Source organism: Bufo bufo, chromosome 5, assembly GCF_905171765.1.
Source record: "Bufo bufo chromosome 5, aBufBuf1.1, whole genome shotgun sequence".
NCBI classification, from domain to species: Eukaryota; Metazoa; Chordata; class Amphibia; order Anura; family Bufonidae; genus Bufo; species Bufo bufo.
Window position 1 is genome coordinate 11,304,995 of NC_053393.1, and position 18,495 is coordinate 11,323,489.

The 18,495-nt window shown below is 40.3% G+C and overlaps 1 protein-coding gene across 1 annotated transcript in view; it reads left to right on the forward strand.

Annotated features, from left to right (window-relative positions):
- LOC121002849 (cytochrome P450 2F2-like) overlaps nucleotides 1-18,495 on the forward strand; it is a 332,030-nt gene that overhangs the window by 148,218 nt on the left and 165,317 nt on the right. Inside the window, exons 4-5 of the mRNA XM_040434460.1 lie at nucleotides 14,168-14,328; nucleotides 16,105-16,278. Of these exons, the coding sequence (XP_040290394.1) occupies nucleotides 14,168-14,328; nucleotides 16,105-16,278 (335 nt within the window). The remainder of the gene's footprint in view (nucleotides 1-14,167; nucleotides 14,329-16,104; nucleotides 16,279-18,495) is intronic.

The window sequence follows — 18,495 nt, forward strand, 5'->3', positions numbered from 1 at the left end:
GCAACAGTTCTGCGGGCAATGGGGGACTGAGTGCACCTTTGGAACCCCGTTACAGTGTCAGTACATTAAACATTATACAACAGATTCATTCTATCAGTGAGTGTACTCACGGACAATTCCATCATAAGTCCAGGAAGAGCTAAGAGCTCCACTGTATGCTGCTTGCTTGATCCAGAAAAATGCAGGATAGGATGTTCCAGGTTAACCACCTCACATCCACCCATAGGATATAAACGTCCTATGGGTGGATGTTTAACTCTGAATGGATGTTCTGGAACGTCCATTCAGAGATCGCAGCTGCATGCTAATCGTGCAGCTGCAGAGCGGGTTGCCTGCTGTCAGTGACAGCAGGGCAACCCAGAGAGAAGGCAGGGACAGTTCCCAGGTGTCCCTGCTTTCTAGATTGCTGCATACACAGCGCAACGAACAAGATGTGCTTTACCTGCAGACTGTCAGCTTTAATTTGAAGGTATTTACATCCAAATCAGGTGAACGGTGTAGGAATTACAACAGTTTGATTATGTGCCTCCCACTTGTTAAGGTACAAAAGTAATGGGACAATTTGCTTCTCAGCTGTTCTATGGCCAGGTGTGTTATTCCCTCATTATCCCAACTACAATGAGCAGATAAAAGGTCCAGAGGTCATTTCCAGTCTGCTATTTGCATTTGGAATCTGTTGCTGTCAACTCTCAAGATGAGATCCAAAGAGCTGTCACTGTCAGTGAAGCAAGCCATCATTAGGCTGAAAAAACAAAACAAACCCATTAGAGATATAGCAAAAACATTAGGCGTGGCCAAAACAACTGTTTGGAAAATTCTTAAAAAGAAGGAATGCACAGGACGTAGGTGTAAGTGTGTCAACAATGTGTGTCAACAATCAAGAGAAGACTTCACCAGAGTGAATACAGAGGGTTCACCACAAGATGTAAACCATTGGTAAGCCTCAAAAACAGGAAGGCCAGATTAGAGTTTGCCAAACGACATCTAAAAAAGCCTTCACAGTTCTGGAACAACATCCTATGGACAGATAAGACCAAGATAAACTTGTACCAGAGTAATGGGAAGAGAAGAGTATGGAGAAGGAAAGAAACTGCTCATGATCCTAAGCATACCACCTTATCAGTGAAGCATGGTGGTGGTAATGTCATGGCGTGGGCATTTATGGCTACCAATGGAACTGGTTCTCTTGTATTTAATGATGATGTGACTGCTGACAAAAGCAGCAGAATGAATTCTGAAGTGTTTCGGGCAATATTATCTGCTCATATTCAGCCAAATGCTTCATAACTCTTTGGACGGCGCTTCACAGTGCAGATGGACAATGACCCAAAGCATACTGCAAAAGAAAGAGTTTTTTAAGGGAAAAAAGTGAAATGTTATGCAATGGCCAAGTCAATCACCTAACCTGAATCCGATTGAGCATGCATTTCATTTGCTGAAGACAAAACTGAATGGAAAATGTCCCAAGAACAAGCAGGAACTGAAGACAGTTGCAGTAGAGGCGTGACAGAGCATCACCAGGGATGAAACCCAGCATCTGGTGATGTCTATGCGTTCCAGACTTCAGGCTGTAAATGACTGCAAAGGATTTGCAACCAAGTATTAAAAAGTGAAAGTTTGATTTATGATTATTATTACTGTATTTTTCGCCCTATAAGACGCACCTAGGTTTTTGGGGAGGAAAATAATAAAAAAAAAATTTTTAACCAAAAGGTGTGCTGTGTGTTTGGAACTAATGGTGGTCTGTGGATGGCACTATTACTGGGGATCTGTGGATGACGGACACTGTTATGGGGGGATCTGTGGATGACGGACACTGTTATGGGGGATCTGTGGATGACGGACACTGTTATGGGGGGGATCTGTGGATGACGGACACTGTTATGGGGGGATCTGTGGATGACGGACACTGTTATGGGGGGGATCTGTGGATGATGGACACTGTTATGGGGGGGATCTGTGGATGACGGACACTGTTATGGGGGGATCTGTGATGGAAACTGTTATGGGGGGATCTGTGAAGGACACTGTTATGGGGGATCTGTGGCTTGCACTGTTACAGGGGGATCTGTGGATGGCACTGTTAGAGGGGGGATCTGTGGGTGGCACTGTTATATATGTGCCATCCACAGACCCCCCCATCCCATAACAGCGCCATCCACAGACCCCCCCAGCCCATAACAGTGCCATCCACAGACCCCCCAGCCCATAACTGTGCCATCCACAGATGTCCCCCATAAAAATGTCATCAACAGATGACGCCCCCCACCCACGCCCGCCGCCGCCGCTCCAGTATAGAAATATAAGATGTCCACATTCAATTAATAGTTATTAAACATGCCCCCTCACTCCTAATAGTACCTTACATCCTAACCGCTTCAGTAGAACCCAGGCAGGCAGGCCGGGCGGCCGGTGCGTCACTCACTGACGTCACTTGCCTGCGCCGCCTGCTTCATTCATAAAGTAGGCGGCGCAGGCACGTGACATCAGGGAGTTACGCTGCCGGCCGCCCGGCCTGCCTGCCAGCATTCTACAGAAGCGGTTAGGATGTAAGGTACTATGAGGAGTTGGGGGGCATGTTTAATAACTATTAATTGAATAAGACATCTTATATTAGTATACCGGAGCGGCGGGGCGGGGCTATAGTACACTGACTGCACCGCCCCGCCGCTATTGCCGGCCCCCAGCTCCTCCTCCCAGTCTCTCTCCGAGTCCCCGCTCGCTCGTACATTGCAGATTGCGATGTAAAACTGCAAGCATTCGCCCCATAAGACGCAGGGGCATTTTTCCTACATTTTGGGGGGAGAAAAAGTGCGTCTTATGGGGCGAAAAATACGGTATGTCCCATTACTTTTGGTCCCTTAGCAAGTGGGAGGCACATATGCAAACTGTTGTAATTCCTGCACCGGTCACCTGATTTGGATGTGAATACCCTCAAATTACAGCTGACAGTCTGCAGGTAAAGCACATCTTGTTTGTTTCATTTCAAATCCATTGTGGTGGTGTATAGAGCCAAAGATGTTAGAATTGTGTTGATGTCCCACTATTTATGGACCTGACTGTATTCGGTATTGCCACATCCGTGACGGCTGGCTCTATAAATATATCACATGATCTAACCCATCTTATAAACACCATAAAAACTATGTTAAAAAAAAAACATTTTTGGCACCTTACATCACAAAAATTGCAACACCAAGTGATCAAAAAGGCGTATGTCCTAGAAATTGGTCCCAAAAAATGAGCCCCTAAATAAGAAAATCGCTCAAAAAAACCCCAAAAACTATAGCTCTCAGAACATGGAGACAATAAAATATAATTTTTTTTTTTAAAATGCTATTATTGAGTAAAACTTAAGTAAATAAAAAAGTATACATATTTTAGGTATTGCTGCGTCCGTAAGAAACTGCTCTATAAAAATATGTCATGACCTAACCTCTAAAGTGAACGCCGTAAAAAAAATATATCGAAACAGTGCCACAAAAAAGCTATTTTTTGTCAATATACATCACAAAAGGTGTAATAGCAAGTGATCAAAAAGTCATATGCACACCAAAATAGTGCCAATCAAACCGCCATTTCATCCCGGAAAAAATGAGACCCTAGCTAATACAATCGCCCAAAAAATAAAAATAAATATGACTCTTAGACTATGGAGACACTAAAACATGATTTTTTTTGTGTTTCAAAAACAATATTATTGTGTAAAACTTAAATAAATAAAAAAAGTATACATATTAGGTATTGCCGCATCGGTAACAACCTGCACTATAAAAATACCAAATGATCTAACCCCTCAGGTGAACACTGCAAAAAAAATCAAACAAAAACGGTGTCAAAAGCCATTTTATGTCACCTTACATCACAAAAAGTGTAACAGCAAGCGATCAAAAGGTCATATGCACCCCAAAATAGTGCCAATCAAACCGACATCTCATCCCACAAAAAATTATACTCTACCTAAGACAGTCGCCCAAAAAGTAAAAAAACTATGACTCTCAGACTATGGAGTCACTAAAACATGATTTTTTTTTTGTTTAAAAAATTATATTATTATGTAAAACTTAAATAAATAGTATACATATTAGGTATTGCCTCGTCCGTAACGACAGGCTCTATAGAAATATCACATAACCTAACCTCTCAGGTGAACACCGTATAAAAAATAAAATAAAAACTGTGCCATTTTTTGTCACCTTACATCACAAAAAATGTAATAGCAAGCGATCAAAAAGTCATATGCACCCTAAAATAGTACCAATCAAACCGTCATCTCATCCTGCAAAAATGATACCCTACCTAAGACAATCGCCCAGAAAATAAAATAAAACTATGGCTCTCAGACTATGAAGACACTAAAATCATATTTTTTTTGTTTAAAAAATGATATTATTGTGTAAAACTTTAATAAATTTAAAAGTATACATATTAGGTATCGCCGTGTCCGTAAGAACCTGCTGTATAAAAATATCACATAATCTAACTGGTCAGATGAACATTGTAAATTACAAAAAATAAAAGCGGTGCCAAAACAGCTATTTCTTGTTACCTTGCCTCACAAAAAGTGTAATATAGAGCAACCAAAAATCATATGTACCCAAAAATAGTACCAACAAAACTTCCACCTTACCCGTAGTTTCCAAAATGGGGTCACTTTTTTGGAGTTTCTACTCTAGGGGTGCATCAGGGGGGCTTCAAATGTGACATGGTGTCAAAAAAACAGTCTAGCAAAATCTGCCTTCCAAAAACCACATGGCTTTCTTTCCTTCTGTGCCCTGCTGTGTGCCCATACAGCAGTTTACAACCACATATGGGGTGTTTCTGTAAACTACAGAATCAGGGAAATAAATATTGAGTTTTGTTTGGCTGTTAACCCTTGCTTTGTTACTGGAAAAATGGATTAAACTGGAAAATTTGCCAAAAAAGTGAAATTCTGAAATTTCATCTCCATATCCATTAATTCTTGTGAAACACCTAAATGGTTAACAAAGTTTGTAAAATCAGTTTTAAATACCATGGGGGTGAAGTGTCTTAAATGGGGTCACTTTTTTGGAGTTTCTACTCTAGGGGTACAGCAGGGGGTCTTCGAATGGGACATGGTGTCAAAAAACCAGTCCAGGAAAATCTGCATTCCAAAAACCATATGGCGTTCCTTTCCTACTCGCCCTGCCATGTGTCAACTGCGCCCTGCCGTGTGTCCATACAGCAGTTTACGACCACATATGGGATATTTCTGTAAACTACAGAATCAGGGCAATAAATATTGAGTTTTGTATGGCTGTTAACCCTTGCTTTGTTACTGGAAAAAATGGATTAAAATGGAAAATGTGCCCAAAAATATAAATTCTGAAATTTCATCTCCATATTCCATTAACTCTTGTGGAAGACCTAAAGGGTTACCAAAGTGTGTAAAATCAGTTTTGAATACCTTGAGGGTAGTGATGAGCGAGCATGCTCGGCCGAACTGCTGTTCAGCTCGAGCATCGCTATGCTTGGCAGATTTGAGTGATCGGCCGAATAATTTGGGTGCTCGAATACAATGTAATACAATGGAATTCAATGGGAGAACTCCAGGCACCCCCCGCTCAGATAGAAGAGGGTGTCTGGTTCATAAAAAAGCGAATAGTCTTGTCATAACACTATGCAACTAATAGAGGGCGCTGTTCATGACTCATGATCTATGAGTCATGACTCATGAACAGCGCCCTCTATTAGTTGAATAGTGTTATGATAAGACTATTCGCAGAGATCATATTCGCTATAGTGCTCTATATTAGTTTTTTAGAAAATTCATAATATTCTAAAAAAGGATATATAGCAATATAGCGAATATTATGTAATAATTATGTAGTAAGTCAGTGATAATATCTGACACTGGAAAAGCTGGGTAATAACTCAGTGTATATTGTAAGTTATTACCCAGCTTTCCCAGTGTCAGATTTTATCTCTGAGTTATTACCCAGCTTTCCCAGTGTCAGATTTTTTCACTGAGTTATTACCCAGCTTTCCCAGTGTCAGATATCATTGTAGTGTAGATCGCGAATATTCTAATCGCTAATTTTTATCGCAAATTTTTCATGCAAAAGGCTACACTAATAAGCTTGTCATAAGACTCTATTGAACAGCGCCCTCTATTGGTTTCATAGTCTTCTGACAAGAATATTAGTCTTGTCATAAGACTGTCAAAACAATAGAGGGCGCTGTTCATAGCTCTATAGCGCCATCTATTGGTTTTCATAGTCTTATGACAGCTAAAACACAACGCAGATTATGCTCATTTGCATGTCTTTCCCATATGCCCATGTTTATGCAAATTTGTTTTTACATGACAAAATTGTATAGACAGGTTAATGAATATTATGTTAGGACAAACAGAAAACTTTTTGTCGCCCTAATGATATTGATCTAGGTGTGCAGGTCCAGTCAAGCCATCCAACAGATGCAAAATAACTTTGAGGTTCACTGGTTCTCAGTCAGATGAGAGCTGTTTTTGAATATCTCATAGTGTACAAGGCTGCCGTCTGTCTCATGGATGGATAGATTGATGGCTTGCACATACCTGGCTTTTGGCATATAGTCTTTGTGTGGTTGTCTATTGTATGTCGTACATAATAGGAGTCTAAGATGCATCTAGCCATCTTCTTAATGTTTTTTCCAAACCATTTTGATGGAGTTTCTATCAATTTCTAACAATTTTTTATGAACCAGACACCATCTATTTTCCCGAGCAGGGGGTGCCTGGTTGTCTCCCATAAACTTCCATTATACTCGGGTGCTTGGCTGAGCACACAAATATAGCAATGTGTACTTTGGTGCTCAATCATCACTACTTCAGGAATGTACTTTCCAAAATGGGTCACTTTTTTGGCTATTATACTCTAGGGGTGCATTGGGGGGCTTCAAATGGGACATGGTGTCAAGTCCAGCAAAATCCGCCTTCCAAAAACCACATGGCGTTCCTTTCCTTCTGCGCTCTGCCGTGTGGCCATACAGCAGTTTCCAGCCACATATGGGGTGTTTCTGTAAACTAAAGAATCAGGGCACTAAATATTGAGTTTTGTTTGGCTGTTAACCCTTACTGTTAGCGGAAAAAAATGATTAAAATGTAAAATCTGCCAAAAAAGTGAAATTCTTAAATTTCATCTCCATTTTCCATGAATTCTTGTAGAACACCTAAAAGGTTACAACATTTGTAAAATCAGTTTTGAATACCTTAAGAGGCGTAGTTTCTAAAATGGGGTCATTTTTGGGTGGTTTATATTATGTAAGCCTCACAAAGTGACTTCAGACCGGAACTGGTCCTTGAAAAGTGGGTTTTGGAAATTTTCTGAAAGATTTCAAGATTTGCTTCTAAATTTCTAAGCCTTGTAACGTCCCCAAAAAATAAAATGACATTCACAAAATGATCCAAACATGAAGTAGACATATGGGGAATGTAAAGTAATAACTATTTTTGGAGGTATTACTATCTATTATAAACTTTCAACAATATGGGCAGAACAAGGTGTGATAGGCTATCTGTGCACATATCCCTCAATGGGTATATAAGGGGTGTGATAGGCTGTCTGCACACATATTTCTCTGTGGGTATAAAAGGTAGGTGATAGGATTTCTGAACACACATCTCTCAGTGGGTAGATAAAGGTTTTTGATAGGTAGAGATTAGTGTTGATCTAGCACCAAAGTGCTCGGGTGTTCTACCGAGCACCCAAGCACAATGGAAGTTAATGGGAGAACCCCAGGCACCAACAGCTCTGAAGAGGGGAGGGTGTCGGGACTCTAGTTTAGCTTAGGAGTCCCTGTTCTGACTCCATATAAAGCTATATCCATATATGGAGTCAGTGCTTGGGAACACCCCAGTGTATTTACATCTCATTTCTGAAAAGTTTCTGCCAGGATTCAAACTCCCAACCTTGCATATTAGAGGCAAGGACATAGAAACATAGAAACATAGAATGTGTCGGCAGATAAGAACCATTTGGCCCATCTAGTCTGCCCAATATATCTGAATCCTATGAATAGTCCCTGGCCCTATCTTATATGAAGGATAGCCTTATGCCTATCCCATGCATGCTTAAACCCCTTCACTGTATTTGCAGCTACCACTTCTGCAGGAAGGCTATTCCATGCATCCACTACTCTCTCAGTAAAGTAATACTTCCTTATATTACTTTTAAACCTTTGCCCCTCTAATTTAAAACTGTGTCCTCTTGTGGTAGTTTTCCTTCTTTTAAATATGCTCTCCTCCTTTACCGAGTTGATTCCCTTTATGTATTTAAAAGTTTCTATCATATCCCCTCTGTCTCTTCTTTCTTCCAAGCTATACATATTAAGGTCCTTTAACCTTTCCTGGTAAGTTTTATCCTGCAATCCGTGTACTAGTTTAGTAGCTCTTCTCTGAACTCTCTCTAGAGTATCTATATCCTTCTGGAGATATGGCCTCCAGTACTGCGCACAATACTCCAAGTGAGGTCTCACCAGTGTTCTGCACAGCGGCATAAGCACTTCACTCTTTCTACTGCTTATACCTCTCCCTATACATCCAAGCATTCTGCTGGCATTTCGTGCTGCTCTATTACATTGTCTTCCCACCTTTAAGTCTTCTGAAATAATTACTCCTAAATCCCTTTCCTCAGATACTGAGGTCAGGACTGTGTCAAATATTCTATATTCTGCCCTTGGGTTTTTACGCCCCAGGTGCATTATCTTGCACTTATCCACATTAAATTTCAGTTGCCAGAGTTCTGACCATTCTTCTAGTTTTCCTAAATCCTTTTCCATTTGGCGTTTCCCTCCAGGAACATCAACCCTGTTACATATCTTTGTGTCATCAGCAAAAAGACAAACCTTACCATCGAGGCCTTTTGCAATATCACTTATGAAGATATTAAACAAAATTGGTCCCAGTACAGATCCCTGTGGAACCCCACTGGTAACATGACCTTGTTTTGAATGTTCTCCATTGACTACAACCCTCTGTTGTCTGTCACTCAGCCACTGCCTAATCCACTCAACAATATGGGAGTCCATGCTCAATGACTGCAGTTTATTGATAAGTCTTCTATGTGGGACAGTGTCAAAAGCCTTACTAAAATCTAGATATGCGATGTCTACTGCACCTCCACCGTCTATTATTTTATTCACCCAGTCAAAAAAATCTATAAGATTTGTTTGACATGATCTCCCTGAAGTAAACCCATGTTGTTTTTCATCTTGCAATCCATGGGATTTTAGATGTTCCACAATCCTATCCTTTAATAGGGTTTCCATTAATTTGCCTACTATTGATGTCAGACTCACTGGTCTATAGTTGCTCGATTCCTCCCTATTACCTTTCTTGTGAATGGGCACGACATTTGCCAATTTCCAATCTTCCGGGACGACTCCTGTTACTAATGATTGGTTAAATAAATCTGTTAATGGTTTTGCCAGCTCACCACTAAGCTCTTTTAATAATTGTGGGTGTATCTCATCAGGCCCCTGTGACTTATTTGTCTTCACCTTAGACAGCAAACTTAGAACATCTTCCTCTGTAAAGATACATGCATCAAACGATTTATTAGTCATCCTTTCTAGTGGAGGTCCTTCTCCTTTTTCTTTTGTAAAAACTGAACAGAAGTATTCATTAAGGCAGTCGGCTAGCCCTTTATTCTCTTCTACATACCTTCCGTCCTTTGTTTTTAATTTAGTTATTCCTTGTTTTAATTTCCTTTTTTCATTGATATATCTGAAGAATGTCTTATCCCCTTTTTTCATAGACTGAGCTAGTTTTTCTTCTGCCTGCGCTTTAGAAGTTCTTTTAACTTGCTTGGCCTCTTTCTGCCTAATCTTGTAGGTTTCCTTATCTTCATTGCTCTGGGCTTTTTTATAATTACAAAATGCTAGCTTTTTATTTTTAATGATTTGGGCCACTTCTGCTGAGTACCACAGTGGTCTCTTCCTTTTTTTGCTTTTACTGACAAGTCTAATGCAATTTTCTGTTGCCTTCAATAATGCACCTTTTAAGTAGTCCCATTTCTCCTGGACTCCATGTAATCCGTTCCAGTCTGATAAGGACTCATTTATGACTAATTTCATTTTTGAAAAGTCTGTTTTTCTAAAATCTAAAACTTTTGTTTTTGTGTGGTGGGACTCTTTCACAGTTCTTATATTAAACCACACTGACTGGTGATCACTAGATCCCAAGGTTTCGCCTACAATGACATCATTTACCGAATCCCCATTATAAACTCAGCTATAAAGCTGAATGTTAAACTGTGTCAGAAAAACCTCATAGTAATTTCTGATGTAGTGAGTAATACTCATTACATCAGAAACTACTATGAGGTATTTATGACACAGTTTAGCATTCAGCTTTATAGCTGAGTGGATAAGGTCCTTGCCTCTAATATACAAGAGGTTGGGAGTTCAAATCCCAGCAGAAACTTTTCAGAAATAGATACTATCTTACATTTAAATACACTGACTCGAGCACACGCGCTGATGTGCTAAGCATAGTGATGATTGAGCCAAACTGGTGTTCGGCTGAGCATGCTCGATCAACACTAGTAGAGATGAGCGAATTTCTTAAAAGTTTGATTTGGCTGATTCGCCAAATTTTACAATAAAATTTGCTTTGTGACGAATTACCTAATCACGAAATGCATTTTTTTGTAAGTAGCGATAGCACCGCCCCTGTTATTGTACCCCTCAGATGCCTCGTCCATACGTGATTGCGTCATCTGAGTGTAAAATTAACAATAATTTTTTTTTTTATCAAACTTACCACCTCCATTTGCTTGCGACAGGCCGGACTTCAGCCGAGATCTTCAAGCAAGATGGAGGATGGCAGCCCGTCGTGAGCAAATGGAGGAGGTAATTTTGAAATTTTTTATACTATTTCAGGTTAAATCGATTCGCTGACACGAAGCACGAGGAAATTCGGCTTCTAGGTGAATTGAATTTATCCTGAAATTCGGGACGAATTCCAATTCATGGGATTCAATTTGCTCATCTCTAGTGATAGACCTCATGCTCACTTGTTTTTCTCGGCCTCCGTTCCGTTTTTTTTTTTTGCGGATAGGATGGGAACCCATTCATTTCAATGGGTCAGCAAAAAAATGCTTATAGTTCATCCGTTTGTGTTCCGCGTCTGTTGTCCATGTTTCCCTTCAGCAAAAAATATAGTGCATGTCCTACTTTTTTCACATTTGCGGACAAGGATAGGCATTTATTACAAGAGATCTGTGGAAAAAAACGGATCCTCCAAAAAAAAATGGATGCCGCATCCGTTTTTTGGGGCGAACGCACAATTTGCGGATGCAAAAAAAACTGTCGTGTGCATGAGGCCATCTGCTGTCTGCACACATATCCGTCAGTGGGTATATAAGTAGTGTTGAGCGCAAATATTCTAATCGCAAATTTTTATAGAGAATATCGGCACTTCGAGAATTTGCAAAAATCTAGAATATAATGCTATATCTTCGTAATAGCAAATATTCGAGATTTTTTTTATCACTAAATAAACCTATAATAATTTCTCACTTATTATATATAGCTTCTCTGAATCTTTATTATGCTATCATCCATACCTTCTTATTCTACATAGTTATTATTTTACCCATCATTAATATAGTTTTATTATAAATACTTTCCTACCTATTAATATTTTTTTTTATAGATGCTATATTTTATTTTTAAAATAAATCATTACCTATAACACACAATAAACAACATATAACAGAAAGTCACACAAAGGCTGTATGCCAAAAGACAGGCAAGACAACAACCTATCCATGAGATAAGCACAGTCAGCATACCTTACAATGGAAGCCTTGTGCATTATGAGACATTCAAAAGCAGTTCTCACTTAACCATGAGCCAGTAAACCTCAAAGTGGCCTGATTTGAGTTGGATGGCTTGGGGGACCTGCGCACCTAGATCATTATCATTAGGGTGACAAAATTTGTAAATTATTTTTTGGGGATGCCAGCTAACTCTTCTCTCACTGCTTATGAGGGCTGTATAAAAATTTCCTTTCTATACTGTTTTGTCATGTAAATCATTTGCAGAAACTTGGGCATATGGGAAAGACATGCAAATAGTGTTTTAGCTGAAAAACAAGTTAGATTCTGCTCATTTGCATGTCTTTCCCATATGCCCAACTTTATGCAAATGAGTTTACATAACAAAATACAGGGTGGGCCATTTATATGGATACACCTTAATAAAATGGGAATGGTTGGGGATATTAACTTCCTGTTTGTGGCACATTAGTATATGTGAGGAGGGAAACTTTTCAAGATGGGTGGTGACCATGGCGGCCATTTTGAAGTCAGCCATTTTGAATCCAACTTTTGTTTTTTCAATAGGAAGAGGGTCATGTGACACATCAAACTTATTGGGAATTTCACACGAAAAACAATGGTGTGATTAGTTTTAACGTAACTTTATTCTTTCATGAGTTATTTACAAGTTTCTGACCACTTATAAAATGTGTTCAATGTGCTGCCCATTGTGTTGGATTGTCAATGCAACCCTTTTCTCCCACTCTTCACACACTGATAGCAACACTGCAGGAGAAATGCTAGCACAGGCTTCCAGTATCCTTAGTTTCAGGTGCTGCACATCTCGTATCTTCACAGCATAGACGATTGCCTTCAGATGATACGAGATGTGCAGCACCTGAAACTACGGATACTGGAAGCCTGTGCTAGCATTTCTCCTGCGGTGTTGCTATCAGTGTGTGAAGAGTGGGAGAAAAGGGTTGCATTGACAATCCAACGCAATGGGCAGCACATTGAACACATTTTGTAAGTGGTCAGAAACTTGTAAATAACTCATGAAAGAATAAAGTTACGTTAAAACCAAGCACACTATTGTTTTTCTTGTGAAATTCCCAATAAGTTTGATGTGTCAAATGACCCTCTTCCTATTGAAAAAACAAAAGTTGGATTCAAAATGGCCGACTTCAAAATGGTCGCCATGGTCACCACCCATCTTGAAAAGTTTCCCCCCTCACATATACTAATGTGCCACAAACAGGAAGTTAATATCACCAACCATTCCCATTTTATTAAGGTGTATCCGTATAAATGGCCCACCCTGTAGTATAAAAAGGTTATTGAATATAATATTAGGACAATTAGAAAGCTTAAAATTTTTATGTAGCACTCCTAAGCAGTGAGAGAAAAGTTAGCTGGCATCCCCAAAAAAATAAAAATAAAATGTACAATTTTTGTCACCCTAATGATAATGATCTAGGTGCGCAGGTCCCCAAGCCATAGAACTCAAATCCGGCAACTTTGAGGCTTATTCGCTCTCAGTCAGATGAGAGCTTGTTTTTAATGTCTCATGGATAGGTTGTTAACTGTGGAGCCCCGGTTATAGGTCTTCAACACAGAGAAAGCCAAATATCTTTCAAAGGAAGGAAAACTGAGCAAAGGGGTGTCTGGAGTTCTAAGTATAGCTCTGCCTTGCCTTGTTTGCTGGTGAACCAGGCACATTACATGAACTGTTACATAACATTATTATAAAAGCACAGTGTTGAGGGACCTGGAAATAAATATATAGGCAACATACAGGTTAGACCATAAAAGATAGTAGCAAGGTGCAGAATTGGTAACACCACTCTGGGGTGTTACAAATGTGACATGTCACACAATGCTAGAAATGTCCAACATTGGCTTGAAGAGCATGATCAAGACTTCCAAGCACCACCCTGGCCGCCTCAATACCCCAGACTTGAACCCAATGGAGCATCTGAGGGGCTACCTCAATGGTCCTGTTCTCTGTATGGATCATCCTCCATGCACTTTCTAGCAGCTGTGGGGTGCACTGCAGTCAGCATTGCTCCAGAAACCTGTGACAACCTACCAAGACCTTATTAAGCCAGTCCCAGCCGTCTAGTTCCGCCCATACTGCACACGGTGGTTACTCTGGATATTAGCTCCTGGTCAGAATAATGGGACTCGACTATGTATGTGCCCAAGCATAAAAACTCAGCCCCACCTAGTAGAAGAGGACCCAACTTCATATATGGAATATGAGAGGAATCTAAAAAAGCCTGTTGGTTGTTTTCCCTGTACCCAGTTCATTCTCACACACACACTCCTACAGTATAACGTGTGCAGCAGAGACTGTTGGTGACCTGAGGTCTCATTATATAATGTTCTTTCTCTCTCTACAGGGAAACCCTTCAACCCGAGCATGCTCCTGTCCTGCGCTGTGGGAAACATCATCAGTTCCTTGCTGTTTGGGGAGCAGTTTGATTACCAGGATGAGAAGCTGCATGAAATTATCTTGTGTACAGCCAGATATATGAACAATCTCTCCACTCCACTCACCACGGTTGGCTCATTTTACGCTATTTGCTTCCACTTTCTCCAGGTCATCAGGATAATCTTTAGTTAAAGGGGACCTGTAACTTTAAATGTTTTTATAATGTCGTCATATTGTAAGATGTTACAAAGCTTCCATTTATTACTATTTATGAGGGACCTCGAACAATCAGTCCTATAAACCAGTTTCCAATAATGGAAAGACAGCAGCTCTCCGAAGTAACAGAGCGTCTCTGTATTCACTCCTATCGAGCTGGAGATAGACAGCTGGTGAATTATGAGACACATTGTGTTACTGCAGAGTCTCCTATTTTTGGATTCTTGTTATATAAGGAATGGATCCATATTGGGCATATTAAAATAGACGTGTCGCAAATGAACAAATATCACTGAGCAAAAAGACCAACACAAGGAACCAAGTAATCATAGTATCAGATCACATCTTTATTATACAGTCAATATGGATAAAACATGCAATGCAAAAAGAGATAAAGGTAGACGCACATCTGCGACACTGGGGTCTAGTAAGGTAAGACCACCCTCCATAGGAAAAAGTCAATGTCTAAAAGCAGACATCTAACCACATCCTCGGGTACTAAATATACATAGGTTCAAATGATAGCAGAGGTATGGGGCTCCTGTGTTTGTAGTTTGGTCAGTATACCTCCACTTCATTTGAACCTAAGCCCCAAGTATAGTCATAATCAAGGTGTTACGAGAACCTCCTGTAACATAGGAAAAAAACAGGTTGGCCAAATCAGACGTGACAGTTACAGCAGCACAGTCCTCTCTGCCCCCTCCCTGCTCTCATCACTGGGGTCAGTACGCAGGACAGGACACTGAATGGTCAGTAATCGGACTCCTGTTACAGTCGGAAGCCTGGAGGACAGAGTGACCAGTGGGCACCAGGCATGAAAAATTAACCCCTACAATTCCCCAGACAACCGAGGATTCTGGCATTAACCCTTTAATTGCTCTAGGGTGGTAGTAACCATGAACCCTCTTTTTGCTCTTGTCTACCAGAGATGCAAACATTAACCCTTTCACTGACCTATACCTCCACAGATTGCATCATTAGCATCTCAACTGTCCTTGACCACCAGGAAGGAACCTGCTGCCCTAAGGGAAACAAACTACTGACTGATTATCTTACCAACATGTTGGATAACTTTCTTCAGAACTGGAGCTGATCAATACACAACGCGAGCTGATGAGTCCTCGGCTCTTAGTGTCTCCGCCATACTCCTTACTGCTGATTGCTGTAAAAAAAATATGGAAACTAGTGGCAGGATGGTGGAGAAACCTGGGACCTCACAAGCTTTTCAATGCAATAATTTACCTAAACGGCCGAGTTAAAAAATGTGGCCGAGCAGTTTATGCAGCCCTTAGTTATGGCAGCACCAGTGGTGACAGATCCCCTTTAATGCCACCTTTCTTCTGTACTATAGATTCCCAGAGTCAATCATTAACCCTTTCCTTGTTCTAGATCACCAGGGTCACAGCCATTAACCACTTATCATAGACTTCTGGGATCTTTCCATGAACTCATTAACTACCATAGCTAACTATGGCTAATTATTGGATGTTATACAATAATATTTACCACTGGTTTTGGTTGCCCAGTTTAGAGGGAACAGTGTCAAGAGACCTCACTGTCCACTGAGGACCTACGACACCTTAGAGGGAACATTGCTCCTAAAGGGCTTTCATGTCTTCTCGATTTCTTGAACTCTTGATTTTTATATGTAATCCTCATCTTGATCTTTTCTTCTTGGCTTCTCTACAGCTCTGCAATATTGTCCCAGTTCTTCTGAAGATTCCGTTTATTAGAAATAAAGTCTCTAAAGACTTTACATATATAGAGAAGCTTGTGACAAAATCTATGCAGCATCACAAAGAGACTTTGAATCCAAAATCACCACGGGATTACATAGACCATTTCCTACTGAAGATAAAGGAGGTAACAGGATTCATAACGGTCTGCTGAGAGGATACAGCTTATATGACCTCTAACTGTTGCTTAATTCATTTTCCTACAATTGTGTATTAATTTACAGCCTGTGTTGCACTTCTGAGGGGCATTTACAATTGTAAAGGTCTCACAGCTGACAATCCTCCCTGCTTGTTCAGTAAGCAGGAAACACCAAAGAGGGTTGTCTGAGTTAATTATAATTTCTTGAAAAAAAAAAAAAGAGGCAGAGATGCTATTATAATTACAGGAAAAAAAATTATGCTCACCCCTTGTATTCCAGCTCTGCCACTCCTATCCTTCCCATCACTCCAAACATGACATTATGTCTTGGCTGCAGTGATGATCTTGTAATGATGCCTTTAGTATTTGCTTATACCAATCACTGTTTCCAAGTCCTAACAATGGCTCTTGGTACTGTGGCAGTGGAGCAGTGGCATATTGGTGCCACTAAGATAACGAGTCTCACCCAAGGAAAGCTGGATGAGAAAAAAAAGTCTAAGTAAGTTGGGTTTTTCCTCTGTTCCTCAGACAGCTGGGTTGCTAATGTCGCTTAGTTAGCAATCATCTGAAGAGCTCAGCTAAATATGGACTAAACCCTTCCAACACAGCTCCCAGTCTGGGGAAGACCCAGGCAGTGCTGAGGCCTGTGGGAGCTGAAGCAGCACCAGACATATAGTATGAACTCTGAAATGCAATTTGGGGATACTGGGTGGTAGACTCAGGTCCTGGTAGTTAGGGAGAACTACTGTGTAGTAAGTAGTCAGACGGCCTAGGATTTGTTTTGTACCCTGTGTTGAAAATGTACACTAGGCTGCATGGACTTGGGTGCTAGTAACTTTGGTTATGTGGGTAGAGTAAGGTATCAGAAAACTGGTGCGAGTTGAGTAGAAGTAGACCTACCAGAATGACCAGGGTGCAAAGAGTATTAGGCAAGCCGGATCAGGACCAGGAGAGATGACTAGAGCTAAAATAGCAGACAAGGGGTTAATCCAGAAACTTGCCACAGTAAAAATACCAGGGAGATCAGTAGAATTAAATTCAGCAGTTAAGAAGTTAATCCTGAAACATGCCAAGATCAATACAGTGTGTTAACAAGCAGGTCTTAAAGACTATGTACACCTTTGGGGGCCTCTTTTGTGTTCATTTTGAACTAAAAATAATTTTTTCAATTGGTGTTTTAAAAAAAATATGGAAACCTTTTTTCTGTACATAGCTGAGATGCTCTAGAAGCAGCCTCTGGATTTTCTCTCTTTTCCCTAAGTTGGAGAGCTGATGGGCTCCTTATCTCTGCTCTCTGACAAACACTCATTATAACTCAAGCCTTATCTTACTGATAAGAATGTGGCTTACATAAGTGTTTATGACCTCTTAGTAGTTTAGAGATAAGGTTTATTAGATGACCCACAAAGTAAAAGTGAACGTACCAGTCACATAGTTAGAAAAACAGTTAACCCTTTGTGACAGAACGGTTTAATATTTCTTAAAAATGCCAATCGAAAATATGATTTTTGGCCAAAAATGAGTACAATGAAATCATAAACAAAAATTGCCTCCGAAGGTGTACATAGACCTTAAGTTCTAGTACAAAGTACAGACTATGTGTAGCTGAACCAGGATACTATATGTGTAATCACCAGCAGCTGCCAAGACTGAGTAGAAGATTGGAATCCCCTGCCTAACTCTAGAATTAGATGCTCAGCTGGGAACCAGTTTTGCTCGACTTCTATTTGACTAGCTAGGGTTTGACTGGTTGGCCTTGCAACCCTCCCAGCACAGCCATGACAGAATTGTGGCTGTCTAATCTCCTAACAATAAGACAGTGACCCTCAAATTCCAAGATGGGAATAAAGTCAATAGACTCAGAGACATAATGATAGGGATTGTGCGCGCCCCAATAGGAGACAATGATGACAAAATCTCTAAAGTGCTACTGAATGTGTTGGAGCTATATAAGCAAGAGAAATAATAATAATAATTAGTCAAGACTCTGGAAACAAAATGCTCAGAGCTAATGCTACACCTGGCGAAAAGACACAGAAACTGAAAGTGTTTTAAGGCATAATAATTAAAACCCTCCCAGCAAACACCAGACTAAGGCTACTTTCACACTAGCGCTTGATCGGATCCGTTCTGAACGGATCCGATCATATTAATGCAGACGGAGGCTCCGTTCAGTACGGATCCGTCTGCATTAATAACTTAGAA